The 19,836-nt window shown below is 36.5% G+C and overlaps 1 protein-coding gene across 1 annotated transcript; it reads right to left on the reverse strand.

The window, feature by feature from the left end:
- Positions 1-7,329: 7,329 nt before the first annotated feature.
- LOC116280314 (keratin-associated protein 19-9b-like) lies at positions 7,330-7,877 on the reverse strand. Its single transcript, XM_031677312.2, has one exon. The coding sequence runs from the start codon at positions 7,838-7,840 to the stop codon at positions 7,649-7,651; it is 192 nt and encodes a 63-aa protein (XP_031533172.1). The 5' UTR covers positions 7,841-7,877; the 3' UTR covers positions 7,330-7,648.
- Between the last annotated feature and the right edge of the window lie 11,959 nt (positions 7,878-19,836).

Raw genomic sequence — 19,836 nt, forward strand, 5'->3', positions numbered from 1 at the left:
TGCCTTAATACAATGTGCTTTTAAAGTCAGCTAAGAGCCGCATTTGGTAGTGTAGTTATGCTATTTAATTTTTAAAAGAGCCACAAACTGAAGTCAAAGGAACTTCTCAAGCATGACATCTCATGTAGGGTAAGCCTGCTTGGTAGATATCATTGAAAATTGTGTAAAAAGAGTTCCTCCTGAATATAGGTGTGGGTAGCTTCCTACCACACCTACATTCTTATTGCAGGTACTAAATTCCATATTCATAGGACTATAGGGCTTCAAAATTCTAAGAGACTTGAGGAACTATTTATTTCAATATCCTTCATTTTTTTTTAACCAATGAAAAAACTACAACTCAGACAAACAAAATTATGCAAAAATGATATCTAGTGACATACGAGGGCTAAAACCTAAGTGCTCCAATTCGGCCCTAGTACATCAGATAAATTTGAAATTTTTGTTATGATTGCAGGTTAGGGAGTTTATATTTCAACTGCCTTATATTTTTGTTTATTTCATCATTGTTCTCATTATTGTTAGAAGGAAATGCAAGTGACATGAAACCAGTCAGTATGTGTATTCAGCTACTTCTACTTAAAAAAAAAGAAAGCTTAACATAATTGAATATCAGAAAAAGTATGGGTGATTTTTGCACTTCATGGACACTTACCGTGCTTGCTTCCGCTATCAGTGAATTAAGAGTATCATGTGTTTAGGTGCTTATTTATTTCCGTACTGATGGAGCTTTGCAATCCACACATTGAAGGGAATAATTTATAGTAAAGAATTACTTATTTGAATTTGCTTCAGTTGAAAGAATTTTGGTTCCATAAAAATTTAAGGTATATTTTTAAAAAGACTATTATCTTTTGTTATTGTCATAACCCAGATAGAGCCAGTTATTTTGCCGTATAGAGGTCATCAATGACAGAGACTCCCATAAGATCTAACCTGGAAATCACCTTATATGTTCTGATTTATTTGACCCCTGAAAGAGAAGCTGACCTTCAGCCCTAAGTTTTGCCTGGACATGAAATGCCAAGTTATCTGCCTACTTGTCTCATTCTCAGTCCTTACTGCCTCCCACCCAGCACAGAAATGACCCGACTCTCCCCCATCACCCTGCAACTCACACGAGCTCCTGCAGAAAGGCACTCTTTCCAGTCTTTTATTTTTCTGAAATACTACCACCCTTACATCCTAAGATTTTGGGAAATATAACTATGAAGGGTTCCTTTTACTTCTTTATAACTATTCTTTATTTTCCCTTTACTCCGCTATATATTTTAAAATATATTCACATAAAAGTCAGTCTTACCCTGCGGTTTTGAAACCACAGTGGGAAAAATCAATCAAGCTGCAAGGGGTGAGGGGAAAATCCAATTCCCTCAAAATGTCTAATTCAATAGACACTGGACATCCGCCAATTTGTCAAGGTAATAATATACAAGCTTCATGTCCCCCATTGTTGTACCTTCAATAACCGAAAAAGGAGAGCAAGAACTTGCAAACAGTTTAAACATTGCCATAGAGCATTTACTTTGGTGATCCAGGAAAAGGAAATTTTTGGCAGGTTCTTGACAGAGAGTACACATGTAAATGACACATTGATTGGAAAGTAATTAGATAGGATACTTGTAGACCTCATATGTAATCTATATTTTTAGAGTAAACTATGCTCATAGATAATATTGAATAAGCAGTTAATAATCCCAGTGCCATGAAATGCAGTACAAATTCAACTTTCCAAATGTCACCTCTTTGGTTACTTTTCTTCCCTTTGCACAATCCGCAGTATTTTTAGAGACTTCTGTATCTATGACTAGATGTAATATTGCAGGGAGTTGTATGTCTTAGCACTGGCTGAAAAAATTCTTTCCCACGCACATACACACCTTATAATTAAAAGAAAAAGTTGTATTAAGAAACAGAAGTAACAAAATATATTAGCAAATTATTTATTTTGGATCTACTCTGCAGAGCTGGGAAATACTCATCTCATAAAACTCTGAGGATTTAACACAACACAAACATGTTGCCTCTAATCCCAACTGAATATTCAACACTACCCCTAAACCTACTTACGTCCCGTGGGGTCCTTCCCCCATGACCATAGTCATGCCAAACATCTGTCTTTCTTTTAAATCACCTTCTCATTCTCTTTTTCCTCACTCTGGCCCAAACTCACTTGATTTCACAGAGCAAACGATCACCATCAGGCAGTTTCGCTGGCGACTCCCTAGCTGCTTTCTCTTCGCACATTTACTCGCTTTAAAACTTATTTCAAATTCAATATGCGACAAATGTTTAAAAAAAAATAAAGTCACCTTCCCGTTCACTCAACATGTGCACATTTTTTTTTCTTCTTTACTGTTTTCATTTTGGCAAAGAGCTTCAAAAGTCGCCAACTATCCAAGCCAAAAACCTGGATTCATACCTGAGTCAAGCTTTTTTTTTGCTGACTCCAAGTTCAAATTAATTTTCGTTCCTTCATTCAACAAATAATAGAGAACATTTACCTACACATCTTGGAAACAAAGTAGTGAAATGAAAAACAAATCCCACATCCCCACAGGGCTAGCACTTCAGTAGGAGGAGAGAGACCATACACAAATACAGACTTAATTTTCTCATTCAACAAACATTTACTGAGCGGCTACTTTGTGTTCAACGTTTTTGCAGGGAAGGATATTTCATGGTGGTAAACAAAGCAGACAAAAACCCTGTCTTCCTGAAGGTTGCATTCTAATGGGAGAGAAAGGCAAATGGTTACGAGGCCTTTTGCAGATTCTCGGACCGCAATACCATAGAAATGAATATCGCTTCCACAATACTCTTCAACTTTGTATTAAAAGAGACAGCTTGTGCACAAGGAAGAAGGCAGGGGGGAAAAAAAAGCCAGATCCTCAAGTAGAAAGGGCGAGTTGCTTTTATAACAAAAGGGAGGGTTTGTCTCACGATCACTGATAATTTCCAGAAATTGTCAACATTTTTGATCAGCAGCAGGTGGCTCCACGGTGGCTGTCAGAAGAGGGAGTGCTTCTGTGAGAGGAAAGAAATGCATGAGAATTTTCTGCAAGAAAGCGCAGGAACAGACAAGCTTAACATGTAGAGCTGAGCTTCTTGTCTTGTGGCAAATGGGTACACTCAGTGCGACAGAGATGAAGCTAATCTTTTATTCCTGCAAGCTTGTTTTTCTGTCCCTGGGACTCAGGCCCCCAGGGCATTTGTCCTTTATCCTGCTAGGCCTGTTCAGCCCAAGGCCGTTCCCTAGTCCTTTTCCAAAATGGCTGCACTCTTGTCTTCCTGTCTCAAAATGACCAATCCATTCATCAGTCAATCAAAAGAATATGTTACATAGCATTGTGGTAACTGCTATGGACAAAATATAAAGCAGAGATGGGAGATATGCTATGACCAATGGGGGGAATGAAATTGTAGATAGATTGGTAGGGAAGGCCCATCCTAAATAAGTGACTTTGAAGCGAAGACTGGGCAGATGAGACATGGGGGAAGAACATGGTAGGCACATGCAACTGAAGTACAAATGCCCTGAAATGAGGGCACAGTCTGCTCCTTTGAGGGCCAATGTGCCTGATGTGGAATGAACTAGGGACAGACGTAAGGTCCTTTAGGTCTGCGCTTAACAGTTACACTCTTAGCACCACTGTTTAAGAAATAAGTGCACACAAACACCTAAGGAGGTCATAGCACGGGCTTTGTGTTTACTCTGAATCAGGCAAGAAGTGGTTGTACAGGGAAATGTGAGAACATGTCTCCTGGTGAGGCAGCGTGTTAAGGTGGCCCCCCAAAACCACCCCCTTCCTGGCATACACCCTCTGTACTGCTCCAGCATTGTGAATATCATGGGTTTTACTCCTGTGATTAGGTGATTTCACATGATACAATTAAGAAAGGAAGACCATCTAGGTGGACCTAAACTAATCGTAAGGGCCAGAAAAGAGTAGAGTTTGCCCCGGCTGACAGCAGAGAGAGAAGCCGTAGTCACAGAGCATGAGGAAGGTTTGACCTGTCTGCTGACTTGAAGGCAGAGGGGACAAGTGGCCAGGCACGTAAGTGGCCTCTAGTTATTGAAGGGAGCCTCCAGCTGATAGTCGTATAGAAATAGGACTCGATCCTACAAACATAGGAACTGGATTCTGTCGACACCAGGATGAGCTTGGGAGCAGATTCTTCCCCAGAGTCTCCAGACAAGGACTCAGGCCAGCTGATGCCCTCATGTCGGCTTTAGGACACCCTGAGCAGAGAACCCAGGGACACCTTGCCTGGCTTCTGACCTACAGAAGCGGGAGCTAAGAAATGGGTGCTATTTTAACTTAATAAATTTACGGTGATTTGTTAAGCAGCGATAAAAACTAGTAAGTCCCTTAACTTTTCTATCCTAAATGCTCTTGACAGTCAGATTCCTAGAATTAAATCATTAGCAGTCATCCTAAACTTCATCATATAAATTTTGTCACACGTTTACAATTCAGAAGAGGAATCACAAAAAACTGAGAAAATAATAACAAATAAATTTGGAATATTATGTCTATTTTAAATCTCAAAAGTAAATATATTAGAGGGTGAGCTTCTAAGCACCTGCTTTATGACTTTTGAGCATGGATACAAAATAAATGCTATTTTAATGTCCCATTCCACCTGGCAAACCTCAAAAGAGCACACTGTCCTTTATCCAAAAACAGTTTTCTTCTCTGTACAGATCAGTAAATCAATGTTCAACAATTTAGCTTCTAGTTCTGGTCATGTCACTTAAAGTGACATTGGACATTATGTTGAAATTTATTTTGAAAACTAGGATAAAAATGTGTAATTCAAACAGCTGTTGAAAATATTAAGGAAGAAAGCATATAGGAAAGTGCTTCGAAAAAATAGAACATTTTTTAACAAATAAAAACATCCTCAAAAAATGTTTCACTTAAGGAGAATCCAATAATAGCCTAAAGCAATGTATTTCTGATTAAAATCTATGACCATCAAAATAATATCTTTCTGATACAGTTGGTTCTAGAACTTTAATCTACTTCATATTTATAATGGCTACAAAACAGGGCACTTGTTCCTCTAAGTTCTCTCTCCTCAATTTCACATTCCCACTTGTAGCAATTCCTAGACGCCTGGCACCATTATTTTTGATGATGGCTATCATCTCTGAAGTTGGAAGAGCCTCCCAGGTGCTCTAACTCCACCCTCCAATTCCTAGTTTCTAAATGAATCTCTACTGAAAATGTTGAATAAGTACTTGTTTGCTAGAGAAACCTGCATCTAGTTATTGGTTATGAGGAAAAATGCTGGCTAGAGCACTCAGACTGACACAAACACTCCATCCCAACACAGCCTAAATCCTCCCTTCTTGCATGTTTCTGCAATGCTAAGCTCAGGCAGTAACTTTTGGGGGAATGCTCACTGACCACACAGTGCTTGATTAGATGCCCCTCCTATGGGGTCCAATTGCACCCAATACATAAATCTTTTCTAAAATTAACACAGAGAATTGTGATTATATGTGTGTTATCTGAATTTCTATCTGTAAGTTCATCAGGAGTCCAGAAAACTTTTTTGTCTTTTTGCCTCTGGTACTTAGTACAGATATGGCACAATGTGATGATAATTACTCTTGGGCGCATCATTGAATAAATGCATGATTAAATCTGTCATGGGAGGTACCGACATGGCATCGCCAAGTACAGCAAAACTGAATAAGCTGAGGCTCTTGCTGACATAATCTACACAGCCTTTTTTCTTAGATACCTAAGACTAGGTCATCTAATATTTTGAAACGTGGGCTAATGTATAATTACTTTCTAAAGTTCGTGGAAACTTTGGTATTGGTCCCTCGGACTTGTACTGCATCTCACTGTCAAATATTTGTTACCAATGCCTGTTCCTATCATTTTGAGTCAACAGGTGACAGCATGATGCATTGTCATTATTTTCCCATAAGCTGAGATACTGCTTTATTGGTTTGTCATGATCATACTACATTCTTGAAAGAAATAAAATGTGGCATCTTTTGGGGGGGTTCCCCTCTTTGTTCTTCGTGTACTTCTGTCTTTGATTGGCTTGGTTTACAGAATCCAAAGCTAAGGATGCCACGGTCGTAAATTAATATGTAAGTAGGTCAGTGGTTGACCTATTTTGTGGTTATAGCTTGAATACAGCTGTCTTTCAAAAGCTGTCATTCATTCAAAGTCATTTTAAAAGAACTTTTTCCCTGAAAACTGAAAAAAAAGTTCTTCAGAGAGACAATAGACTTCCATACAATCTCCATTCTTGCAGGGTTTTATCATTGGTGAAGCAAGTGAAATAAAAGTTGAAGACCCCATCTGGAGAGACAAGCAATAAGTAAGGAGAACAACCAAGGCCAATGCGGACATTTCTGGAAGCCTAGAAACAGAAATGATGCTTAAATAACACACACCACAGACTGGAACTTTTGGCCCTTTAAGTAGAACCACAAACTGTTACCTAAGTATAATTTGATTATCAAGGGACTAGACCTAATCGAGGTAGGACATTTTAAGGGGCAAACATCTACAGTATGACAAACGTCTCTTTGGGCACCCCATATAAGGACTTACTGAGCCATATATCCAAACACAACTTAGAGCCCTGGGCATCTGGAAACAAGGATGGCAATTTTGCTAACCAATTGCTATGTGATTCTGAAGGCTGAGCTCCTTCACTTGTCATTTAAGATGAGCCAAAAAAGCAGCCACAGGAGAAGAAATCCATTAAGAACACAGCTTCCTTGTTTATCTATTCTACAATTTTGAAATCCCAGTCTCACTGTATAGCACAGGGAAATATACACAAAATGTTATGATAAATCACAGAGAAAAAAATGTGACAATGAGTGTGTATATGTCCATGAATGACTGAAAAATTGTGCTGAACACTGGAATTTGACACAACACTGTAAAATGATTATGAATCAATAAAAAATGTAAAAAAAAAAAAACACAGCTTCCAACAACACAACAGAGTTGGGTTTTGCCTGGAAACAGCAAAAGCCAGCAGGACATCTAGCACACCACCGGCAAATGATGCAATCGTGCTGCATAATGATCCCACTGTGAAGATACAGGGCTGGTTAAGAGCAATCGCAGCTGTATTGATATACTTTTAACCAAGTATGAAGAGAACTGCTGGACAGTCTACCCTCAGAGTTACACAGAATTACAGGTACAACGTTTTCAGGAGCTTTCAAGAAGCAAGCACACAGCTGCCGGCAGACACAGGCATAAACTCAGGCCCCATGCCTGCATGTACAGACAGCCTATTTATGAAGGACAGACGACTAGGACACATTTAAAATGCCAGACAAAGAAAGTTTAATGTAAAGTAAATTTTCACAGATTTCACATGAATAATTTGGAATGAGATTTCTGCCAAAATATATATCCAAAAGGAAAATTGTAACCCGGACTGTAATTCCCCCCACCCCTCAAATTAGAATTGCAAGTTCAGATAATTATTATCAGGTCAGTCCCATATGCTGAGATCGGAAGGTCTATCACAGTAACCTAGGATTGGCTCATCATTTTTTTTAGAGGCACCGATGGAATGAAGTGGCCAGACTGTAGAATCAGCAAGAAGGAAGTTCTCAGTCACGTGGAAGGAAGGTTGCGTGCCGGGTTTCTCAGTAGAAGCCAGAGGACAAGTATCTTCCGTAGTAACACGGGCGGTAGCAGCCGTATCCGTAGCCACCATAGCCAGCGCCGTAGCCATAGCCCAGACCTCGGAGGCAACCATAGCCACAGCCATAGCCACAGCCCAGACCGCCAAGGCCATAGCCCAGACCGCCGTAGGAGCTGCCGTAGTAATAGCTCATTGTGTCAAGAGTTGAAGATTTAGGTGAGAGCAGAGCTTCTGTTTGCAGAATATGAACTTCTCTGCTTCCACGGGGGCTTTTATACACCCTCTGCAGCAGGTGTGACAAACCACAAGCAATCATGTCTTGCATTTTATCAGCTAATTTGCATGAAAACCATGTCATTAGTATTGTATTTAGAGGTGTGGCCCTCACATCCATCTCTTTTGGAATTCATTTACTGCTGCCTCTAAATTCTTGAAGGTATGTCGTATACCTTTAATAATTTAAAAAAAGTTTACTGTCATCCTTAATGTCTATAACCAAGCTTCACCAGTGTGCATAGCTTGAGAGCCACACATTATTTTTTACACTTGCCTTGAAAGAATAACATCATCGCTCTACAGACTTAAAAGCACAGGTGCACAGACTCCAGGTCACGAGGAGATTCTTTCACCAAGACTGTCTCGATTTTTGCTTCGGGAGAGAACCCAAATGTTCAGATCATTCTGCTTTTGCTTTGTTTTACTTTTTTTTGTTTGTTTGTTTTACTTTTTTGATGGGAGTGACATATTTGATTGCAAATAATGTTTTTAGGCTCATCTAGAGCACTGTCATTCTTCCTGGTTTGTATGTTTTTATGTGGTTACATGGTGTTCATTTTTATGCGCGTCAACATTTCTTAATGAGTTGTCTAAAGCATGTTTTCCAGTAAAAGCTAAGTATGTGTATAATTTTTGTGTGTGTGTACAACAATGTGTGTTATAGTCAGTGAGACACATGCATATTTGAGTTGTGTAGACTAAATGTGTATATTGAGGATATATTTTGTATACTAAGATCTAAAACACACATATCCTTTGTTAATCACGTCTAATACTCCCTTTAGATGATTTCCTGAATAGTTCCTAATAAAACCCTAAGTTCAGGAAAAGACTCATCAAGGAGTATTTACCTAATACTCTGAAGATCATATAAAACATCAATCATATAATCTGAAAAGTCAATGATATTTTAAGTTGTGGACTAAGGATTGTAAATTTGTAAATATAATAAGCAAAGCTACATTCCCAGAGTCCTGCCTGGCAAAATAGCCCAAAAGTTGTTTTATGGTTGTTGTTGTTCCCTTATTACCATACACAATATCCAGTTGCAGTGCTGTTTTGTTAATAAATATGTTTCCATTTATATCCAGTTGTTGCTGATGAGAAAGAATGATGATGCTATAAAGACTGATGGTATAAATACAGCAGGAAAGCTTTATTTACTCAGGGAAGGATCAGAGTCTTTATGGGATGGAATAATTAGAGGCATAACACATTAATTTTCTATGGATGGATAGTTTTAAAAACTGATATTAAATCTCTAGATCATTTTCTTGACACAATTCTGATAGTGATAATAATTGAAGAAGATAAAGACATATCTTTTTTATTAAATAACTCTATGAACATATTGCTATATGAAAGCTAATCATTCTTTATTTTTTATTGTCCAAGAAGATTGCTTTAATTTAAATGTACTGTTAAATTGTATTGTCAATGTTAAAACCATGTTTACATAGTGAATGAAAACTGAAATAAGGCAAGGATTCCCACAATTACCTCTATTATGGATCATCTTTCTGTAGCGAATGTCAATGCACCTGGGAAGGAAAATAGACTGAGAGATGATACAGTGGAATGTAACTATCATTATAAAATTTAAGATATGGTCACACTTGAAAAACACAAGAAAATCAAATTAACTACCATGGAGAGTACAATTAGATGATAGTTATAAACATTACACAACAATTTTCATGTGTACTAACAAAGGTTTTCAGAAAATAGAATTGAATAATAGTTTATTTCAATCTCTGTAACAATGTCAAATAGGGCAATGGATTTAACAAGAAATGTGCATAACATTGGTGAAAATCTTTATGGAGAGCTATAGAAGATGAATGAATTTAGAGTTATACCATCTATTTTATTGTATGAGAAGATAAAACACAGAAATGATCACAGTCTTTCCACTGTAATTTATAAATGTGATAGGATTCTAATCAACATCACAGCGTGATTTTTTGGAGAAATCTCCAAAATTATCTTAATATTTATCTGAGTAAAGAAGATAGTTTTCCACACAAGAACTTTTTCTGTAGATACTAAAATATATTTAAAAAAAACAGCAAGGCACCATTGTTAGAATAGTTTATAAGAATACAATAAAAAGTTCAACTTTATCATTATCCTTATTTCCTTGTATTTTATTTACGAATTTTATAAATATAAAGAATTATTCACATAATTGAATTTTTAGTTATCTTTTGTGATATCTTTTTTAAATCTAAGTATAAAAATAATGTTAACTTTACATAATGTGTTTTCATGTTGATCTGAACACCTAGGGAAAATACTTTGGAAAGATCTATTGAAAATATTTTCACTTACTCCCATAATTATTGGTTGAATTAAAATTTTAATTCCTCTTTGCAATATTTTTTGAGAAAAGCATGAGTTTTATTCAGATAGTGTCAGTTTCTTAGCATGTAACCCTAATGCTGTTGTTCTATAATTTGAGGGAAAAAACCCTTCTGTTGCCATTGTTCAATCTTCTTGCTCATATTTAATCTCATTCTACACTTACATACACACACATAAAATTTACATCACAAGATTTTTTCTTAATGTCTCCAACCTACTGACAATTTATTAACTCTACTCATTTTCTATATTCTAATTTCTTTGATGTTTGCTTTAATTTTTATTATTTCTTCTTATGCATTTCTTCTTATGCCTTTTTAGTCTTTTCCTAACTTTTGAATTACAGAATATCTCCTTAATTTCACTCTTCCTATTGTAACTGTTAAATAATGAACATATTTAAAGCTCTGCCTATGTTTCATTTTATATATTGAGATACAAATTTAGATTTTCATATGCAGGTCTCTTATTTTCTAAATGTTTTATTGTCTTATTCTTGATTTTTCCTTCCACTCATTACTTAATTAAAGAACACATTTCAGTAAAGTTTTTATTAAGCTAATCTCTAGTTTTGTAGCATCATGAGTTGATAATACAAACACTATTTTTCTATTTTTGTAAATTATTGAGCTTTTTCTGAAGCATAGACTATTTTTACTGTTTTTCTAAATAGTCAACAAATTGTCAAAAAGAACTTATGATCTAAGAACATTACTGTTTTTGTATAGCATCAATTGTATTTTTCATTTCACCCATGTCTATTATTTTTCAATACATAATCACTCCTAAATTTATAACTTTGTGATGAATTATCTAACACTAGTTGTGTTTCTCTTAAATTTGCTTATTTCTAATATTTCCCTTCGTATTATTTTAAGCTCTACTCTTTGGTTCACTGTTGACCATAGCTGTTGTAACTTTATTATCAATTGCACTCTTATCAATGTGTAGCAATACATTTGGACTATGTAATACTTTTCCTTTATATTTTGTTTCATAATACTTTTGCTGCACTTGTTTTCACTCTCTTTTGCCGTTTATATTTTAGGCTATTTTTTCTTTAATATGTATTTACATTTTTTGTGTTTAAAGTAGATGACCACTACTGTCATCTAGTGGCAGCATACTCCAAATTTGTTGAATTATTACTGACTAGATAAATACTATGTTTGCAACAATGAAGTAATAATACTTTAGATATTGTCACAAAGTTCTGGAGGTTATGTATCCTACAATGTATCAAACCACTAAAAATTGTGGATTTTTTGTCACAAAGAAAAGTATATGAACACAGTATTTTAAATACAATTGCAAGAGATATATGGACAGACAGTAATTAACTTAAGGCACATGTAGTTAATAAAAGCTAAGTTAGATGATTTCGTAGGCCACACATCTTGTGGCCTCATATGGGACACTCAAATTTCTAAAGTATTAAAGGATTTCTTTAAACAGCAAAAAAATTAATCTTAAATGTTCCCAATTTCCCTTCACCCATAGATAAAAGGAAGATAGTGGTTCTCTTACATATCATTTAATAGTCAACTTCTTGAGTTACACAGTTACTTACAGAAAGGGCTAAATAGACCAACCATTTGAAAACCAAAATCAAGATTATATGAAAGCAAATTTATCTCATTTTTTGACAAGCTTACTACTGGAGTCTTATTATAGTAATTATGCTAGACAGTAAGGAAAGTCTTGACTAGAATCCTAGGCATACGGTGCAAACAGTTCATCTAGCAGAGTCAAAGTGTTCACTTTGATACGATTTCATAGAGCTTGCCAAAGCTTTAGAGAGGTTCTCTAGTATGTTAGAGTTACGTTAAGGAACACAAGTATTCTTCAAGGCAAAGGTGACCTTAATATGAGATTTCAGGTACTTCTAGTCACATTAGGATGTTCAAATACAATGTGTAATAAATTTATTAAGTTATCTTAGTCTTATGTCATTAAACATTCAGTTTATGTAACTTCCTATGTTCTGGTTTTTTGACCCAGAACACAAACTTCTGATTATGTTCAGTCTTGCCATTCCTAACAGGAAAAGAATAAGCTGATTATATTGAGTTTAAGTCCTTTGGCCATTCTGACAGTGACTTTTCGGTGTAAATGAACAAATTGGCTTCTCATTATGATTCCATTCCCCATATGAAATAGAGATAACGTGGAGATAAAATGGGCTTTGGGTATTTCCATTTCCCTGTAACAGTAATTTGTCTCTGCAAGTTAATAAAATAATCTGATTATAATTTGAATTTCCATGTAGGTGAACTATGAGGAGAATTCACTAATCAAGCAAACTCAAGCATAACATTTCCTGCAACAATTATTTCTTTTCATATATTAATGAGTTGACTTTATGTTTTACAGATGACCCACTTGAACTTGTTAATGTTAATCGGCCCCTGAGAAGTGGATTTATTCTCAACGTACTAAGTGAACCAAATCATCTAACCGAGCCCACCAGCTGAAGAGCTAGACTTTGGAGAGGAATAAATGTCTCAGAGCAATTAATGTTTTCCTAAGAGATTTCTGACGATTTGACTTTTTCTCCTTGGAAGATTCTAAATACCTCTTTCTATCCTCTATGAGCTGAGAAGAATCAATTACTGAATGAAATATCTTTTGTCAACATACACCTGGGGCTAAACCACATACTTATTGTTACTCCAGGAAACATATTTACCCAATCCATTTTTAATGCACTTATTAAGCAATATTCTGGGCTACCCTAGACCGATGAGCATGAAAACATATATGATCTATGACAGCAGTGGCCCTTGGACATGCCTCAGTGATGCACTCCACTACCTCAGCTTCCATGGCAACCACGGATTGTTACTGCTCCTATTATTACAAACTTTTCTGATTCATTAGTAGGTTAAATATTGTATTTTGCTCTGCAACTGGCTGTCTTTGCTTAATTCATGAAGTTTATCTTATCTATCTTTACCATTTTTTAACCCCGTAAACTATACAACACCTTTTTTTTTCATTTTATTCTTTTTCTTTTTTATAAGTTGAGAATTATGTTTTATTTGGCGGACATCTCTGAGGACTCAACCCCTTTGAGCCCAGGATGACAGCCTCTCAGATGGCTCTGTGGGACTGCTCTGAAAAAGTAGGGGAGGAGCCAGGATTTGTAAGAGTTTTACAACAAAGACCAGGGAGTTGGAACATTAAAAGATTACTTGTTAACTAAAGAAAACCAGACATCTCAAGTTAAAGAATTTAGCGCTTTTCTATGTATGGGAGGAAGCAAGCATTTGGGCTCATTGAATTCATTCCTTTGACAAGCACCTAGCTCTCTAGGGCCAGTATCCTGTCCTTTCTTATTCTGAGTCCCCTCAGAGTGAGCTGTGAGCGGCTGCAGAGGCCGGGCTGCAGGCTTGTCTTCTCTGGGGCCAACACCTTTTGTTTTAAACATTTGAAATTTCTTCCTTATACTCAAATGCTTAATACCTTTAAGACTGTAACCTGAAAACCTGTCCCGTGCCAGTATCCTGGCAGCCTGAGGCGGTTCTCATGTAAATAGTAATGGAAAAGTAAAACCTACCCTGCATCAGCAACATTGGTGCAGTTTTAGTTCTGAGTTTTCTTTAGATCTTTCCTCTTAGACCAAAAGCCAACTGATCCAAAGTCTGCAGTATTACAGTGTTATGAATGCAATCCTCGTATTTTTAAATAAAAGGAACAAACCTATAACAGAAAACAGTGGCCTTCATAAAATTCCACTAATAATGGCTTCCCACTGTCGACTGAAATAAATGCGCTGCCTAAAAGTTGAGAGCTATGTTTTATTTGGCGGGAGGACTCAAGCCGGAATGACAGCCTCTCAGATGGCCCTGAGGGACTGCTCTGAAAAAGTAGGGGAGGAGCTAGGATATATAGGAGCTTTACAACAGAGACCAGGCAGTTGGAACAATGAAAGGTTGCTTGTTAACTAAAGAAAACCAGGCATCTCAAGTTAAAGAATTTAGTGCTTTTCTATGTACGGGAGGAAGCGAACATTTGGGCTCACTGAATTCATTCCTTTGACAAGCACCTAGCTGTCTAGGGCCAGTATCCTGTCCTTTCTTACTCTGAGTCCCCTCAGAGTGCACCATTGTGAGAGGCTGCTGAGGCCGGGCTGCAGGCCTGTCCCCACTGGGGGGGGGGGGGGGGGCGCGGCAGCCACTGATGGCTTGGTTTCAGCATTCTTTGTTTACTGATATGGTTGCAATATTTTCACTCACATTGCAGTGTTTTCGTTCACACCACTCAACTGAGACATAAAATGCTTGAATTCCTGGTACTCGTTTAGAAATTTAACCTAGAATCAGTGGGATGAGTTAATTGTCTGAATTTAGTGGGAGAAACAAAATTTATACAGGATCCTTCAGCATCATGCTCACATGTTTTTCATGTAGAATTCTCTAAAATATATCCTGGGATGCATTCAAAGGAGCAGAATTAAAACATCTGGACTATGACATCTTCTCCAACCACAAAAGGATTAAATGACTGATGAGTTCTTTGTAGTTACACCACCTGTCATTGTTGAGGACTCTGACAAGAATCAGTTTTCTGAAGTTTATTCTTATAATTACAGAAAAATAAAACCTGACTTCAGGGAGTTTTCATTCTCACATTACATTCTCTTTACTGTGTAGATGTCATTTACTCCCTTGTACTGTATATAAACACTCATGGAAGTATGTTTTGTCAGATCTCAGGACCAGACACAGTATCATTTGAGAATCAGATTTACTTTTATCCTATGGACACTAAATCATATAATTAATTTCTGTGACAGCTACCAGAAAATATACAGCCAAAGTCATCCATCATTCTTAGAAAACCAAGCAACCAAAAAACTTCAAAGTATACAATGTATGTAATAATCACAAGAACTCAGCCTAAGGATACCTTTGAACCCATTTATCTCTGAACCTATGATTTTACTTTTAAGTTTCTTTATACTGTGAACGAATATACTGCAATGTGATTGAAAGTACTGCAAACATATTAGTAAACAAAGAATGCTGAACTCAAGTCATCAGCGGCTGCTGTCATCCCCCAGTGGGGACAGGCCTGCAGCCCAGCCTCTGCAGCCACTCACAGTGGTGCCCCCTGAGGGGACTCAGAGTAAGAAAGGAGAGGATACTGGCCCTAGACAGCTAGGTGCTTGTCAAAGGAATGAATTCAGTGAGCCCAAATGCTTGCTTCCTCCCATATATAGAAAAGCACTAAATTCTTTAACTTGAGATGCCTGGTTTTCCTTAGATAACAAGTAATCTTTCATTGTTCCAATGACCTGGTCTTTGTTGTAAAGCTCCTATATAGCCTAGCTCCTCCCCTACCTCTTCGGAACAGCCCCTCAGAGCAACCTGAGAGGCTGTCATCCCTGCTCGAGTCCTCCCGCCAAATAAGACATAACTCTTAACTCAAAACTTAACTTTAAGGCTGAGCATTTATTTCAGTTGACAATACCTTCTGACTTATGTCTAGTTTAAACTATGGCAAATATATTCTCATCTACAACATGCAAAACTTTAGAATGTCAACTTCATCCACTAGACTGGACAAACTCAATGGATAACTTCCGTTATATTTAGAATTTGGCGTTTTACCTTCATGTAACCTTTATACATTTGAGGTAATTTCATTTTGGTTTCTGACATAAAAGTTTTCCAATCTTAGTTTTCATTAAATGTAATCTAATTTTGACAAAATTATGGAGTTAATATGCTTCATTTTCACTCCTGTTCATAATCCAAGGCCAAATTTGCTATCTGTGTTTCATATTTTTGTTTCCTTTGGGGATTTGTTAGGTTGTGATTTTGTGTTAATTTATTGTTGGTTGTATTTGTGTGTTCCATACACCATATATTGATTATCTAGATAATATTTGAATCTAAGGGGGAGATAGAAGACAGAAAACTTGAAGGCACTTGAGATTTCATATCAAAGACACAGAGAAACAAAGTTCTTAATACAGAAAGCTGGAGAGATTAGCTTTTAATAAGTTTAAGAAACCATCCTCTTTGAAATAGAAGCAAGTATAAAAGGCCCACAGGACTATAAGAATTCTACTAGATGAGACAAAACCCACTGTTCAGTTTTCCTCTGATCGAGGACCATTCCTGACAGAGAACTCAAATGCAAAAAATGTTTGGTAAATTAATAGCAGAATTCATTAAATGTGACAATAAGGGAAGACCTTCTACCCAAGGCAGTATCATCCACCCCAGGTTGAATCCAGTAAGTTGATTTAGTCTATCCAACTTCTGTTTCCTTCATTTAAACAATTCAGCATGTCCACATGGTATCATCCTGACATCCTAACATGACAACACTCTATTATGATTATGTGCTTATATTCTTGTCTCACATAAGAGACTATGGACTACTTCAGGGCACGTGCCCTGTATTACCCATCCCTTTATCCCATTGCCTCACAAGTCCTCTGACACATAGTAGATATTTAAATATTTGCAGAATGGAATTAATAGAACAATGGATGGAAGAATAAATAAATAAATTTTCATAAGAAGTTTATTAATTTCTTAGAATGTTTTTAGGCAAAGAGAATTTGTATTGGATAACTTGTATTAACTAATTACTATTGTAAATTCTACCAGTTCAATCACATACCTACAATGAGATTATTTTCCTTGGTTAAAGGCCATAGGTACCCAGAATCCAAATTTTAATCCATCACCAATTTTCATAGTATCACGTGTCATCTACTAACTTTATTTTGAGCACTTTGTTAATAATATCTGAGATCAGAGAATCAGTTTACAGTTTAGAGAACATATTCTTTTGAGATACAAGGGGAAACATTCAAAGCATCGTCTGACAAACAGTTTTGCTGTCTTTGGACCAGAATTGTTCCACAACCAAAAGATTAATCTCCCCTCTTATATATATTAACAGGTATTGATTAGTGGCATTAATTCTATCTATGTGACCTAATCTTTTCAGACATTTAAGGATTCATCAAAGACCTAAGTGGCCAATATCCTTTATGAGACAGTGATATGCATATAATTTATATTTGGGAATCTAGTAATGCTGACAATACTATGTCAGTCAAAGGCATCATTGTAACTGTTGTGAGTGTGTTATGGTAATTTTTCATCTGGATAATAACACATCTAGATAAAAGTATTGCCTCATGCTCCTGGATCTTATTACCAGGAGGAAAGCAAGAAACAGGTAGTTGGGTAGTGGTATTTAAACAACTTAGACACTTCAGTAAGCTTTAAGTATACTTACATAAAAATCACCAGAGAAATATTGTTTCACAGATTTTATAAAAAAATAAGACAATTTCCTTTAAAAAATATGTCTTAGTATTTTAAGGTGACTAAAAACTGACAAAAAAATACATGCCCAAGAGCAAGAGAAATATAATTATCACCACTTATCAGTTCAATCATTTTACTCTAATCTGTTTTCTGTTAATTTTTTTAAAGAAATATTTCATCTGATTTTAACATTTTGGTCAGAACACAGATTTCTGTTCAACCTACTTACTATATTTACATCCCCAACTTTTGCTAAGCATAGTTCTGTCTTGCAAACACTTTCCGTCCAGAGGCTTCCTCACTATAAGGCTTTGCTTGAAAGTATCCATAGAGCCCTTTCAGCCTGTCATTGCATTCAGCAACCTTAATGACAAGGCAGCTCATGCCGGCAAAAAAAAAAGAAAGAAAAGTGATGTCTTGATTTAAGAGGTAGGACGTGTGAGACATCAGACATATATGTGTGGTATATTGTTTACAAATATAAGATCACTAGCATAGCTTTTTGTGCATCCCATAAAACTGCAGTTCTATGATATCCCCCCACCAGTGATGTATCAAACCTACACTCATCTGTCAGTTGGCGTGGAAGTGGTGGTTGTAGAGCCAACATCCAGAACAATGAATCTTGCTATTCCACTGGCTTTGAACTGATTAAAAACCTTTATCAATGTCCAGAACTATTGGGGATCTAACATGTGTTGGGCACTATTTTGTTATCTTATCTTATTAAAATGTCACCAAATCCAAAGAGATAGACATATCTCCAATTTAGCATATTAAACATTTGAGACACAAAAAGATTGAGTAATTGGTCAAAAGGTCCCCTAAGCAGTAAACAGAAGAGTGATGGTTCAAATTCAATTCTGCCCAGGTACGTGATTCTGACTTTGCTTTCTTTCATTTTGTATTTTTACTACCATTGAGAACAATTCCTCTTCCCCTGGAAAAATGAAGAATTGAAATATTTGTTTTTTTTTCCCCCAACATACTTCTTTGGACCCCATATGATCATAACATGTCTGGAAATTTACTCCACTAACCATTTACAAAGATTAAAATTGGAGCAACTGCTAGATGTTTTACCAAAGTCATCCTGCAAAGGCACATTAAAAGTCACCCTTAGATAAGGGAGTACGACTCCAAGTGTGAGTAAACAAGCAAACTGATCAGCTATAGAACCATCAAACACATTGCATAGTTTTTGTAATCCTCTGCTATTGAGCTGAAGAGCAATAGCCAAAAGAATGTGGTATAGAAAATACAAATTACAGCCATGGAGGAGTTCCATATTAAATGATGTAACAGAGCTGCAGACTGACAGAAAAGATCCTAGGGCCAAGAGTCAGGGTGCGTGAAGGGAAATAGAGCTTCTGTTTTGGACTGAAGCACTGGTTTTTCTATGACTAAATGAGATTTAAAGTATATCATGATTAGAGATAATTAATGTCAATTACCACAGGACTATGTGGAGCCCAGTTCTTAGCAACGTATGTTCTGTGGAAAACAATTTTTCTTCATACACTGGTATTTTTAGCTGAATCATCATCATCATCTTCATCATCTATATCCACAAAAATAGTATGCATATAATTTTATTCTTTTGTTAACTCATTTACTTAGGAGTTAGACCTCTGTTATAGAAACTCTGCTAAGTGCTGACAATATAGAAATAAACTGGGCAAGATAAGACACTTAAAGAATGCATAGTCATATATATAATTCTTGAAAAACCATGTTGTTTTGTATATCTGTGCCCTTTTATATGCTATTTCCTCTACCTGGAATGCCCTCCCATCTTGTTTTTATCTGGCTGCCTCATCATTGTCATAGAAAACTCAGTCTGTGTGTCCCTACCTCTGGGTGACTTACCTTACCATCAGCCTGATGTCTGTCTTTTGTGCTCCCATGATACCCCTGTGGCCACCTCTCTCAGAGCACTTACCTGTAATGTAGACCCACCTTTCTGTTTAATTCTCTAAGCTCCAAGCTCCTTTAAGATAGAGAGTATGTCTTACTTCACTTTTTATCACACCTGTCCAGTTTATATAATTTGTATGAATTAATAAATCCTATTGAATTAGAACTAAAATAAATAGCTATAAAATAGAAAGAAAAAGTAAGTTCAGGATTCTGTGGGTGCTGAGTGGAGAGCCCATCTAGGTCTGCCCCACGTGACTAAGTAGGTTGTGTGGGAGGCAGACAAGGAAACTCAGACGATGTGCCGCTCAAGTTGAGACCTAAAAGTTGGTTT

This window comes from Vicugna pacos, chromosome 1 (genome assembly GCF_048564905.1).
Source record: "Vicugna pacos chromosome 1, VicPac4, whole genome shotgun sequence".
Taxonomy (NCBI): Eukaryota; Metazoa; Chordata; class Mammalia; order Artiodactyla; family Camelidae; genus Vicugna; species Vicugna pacos.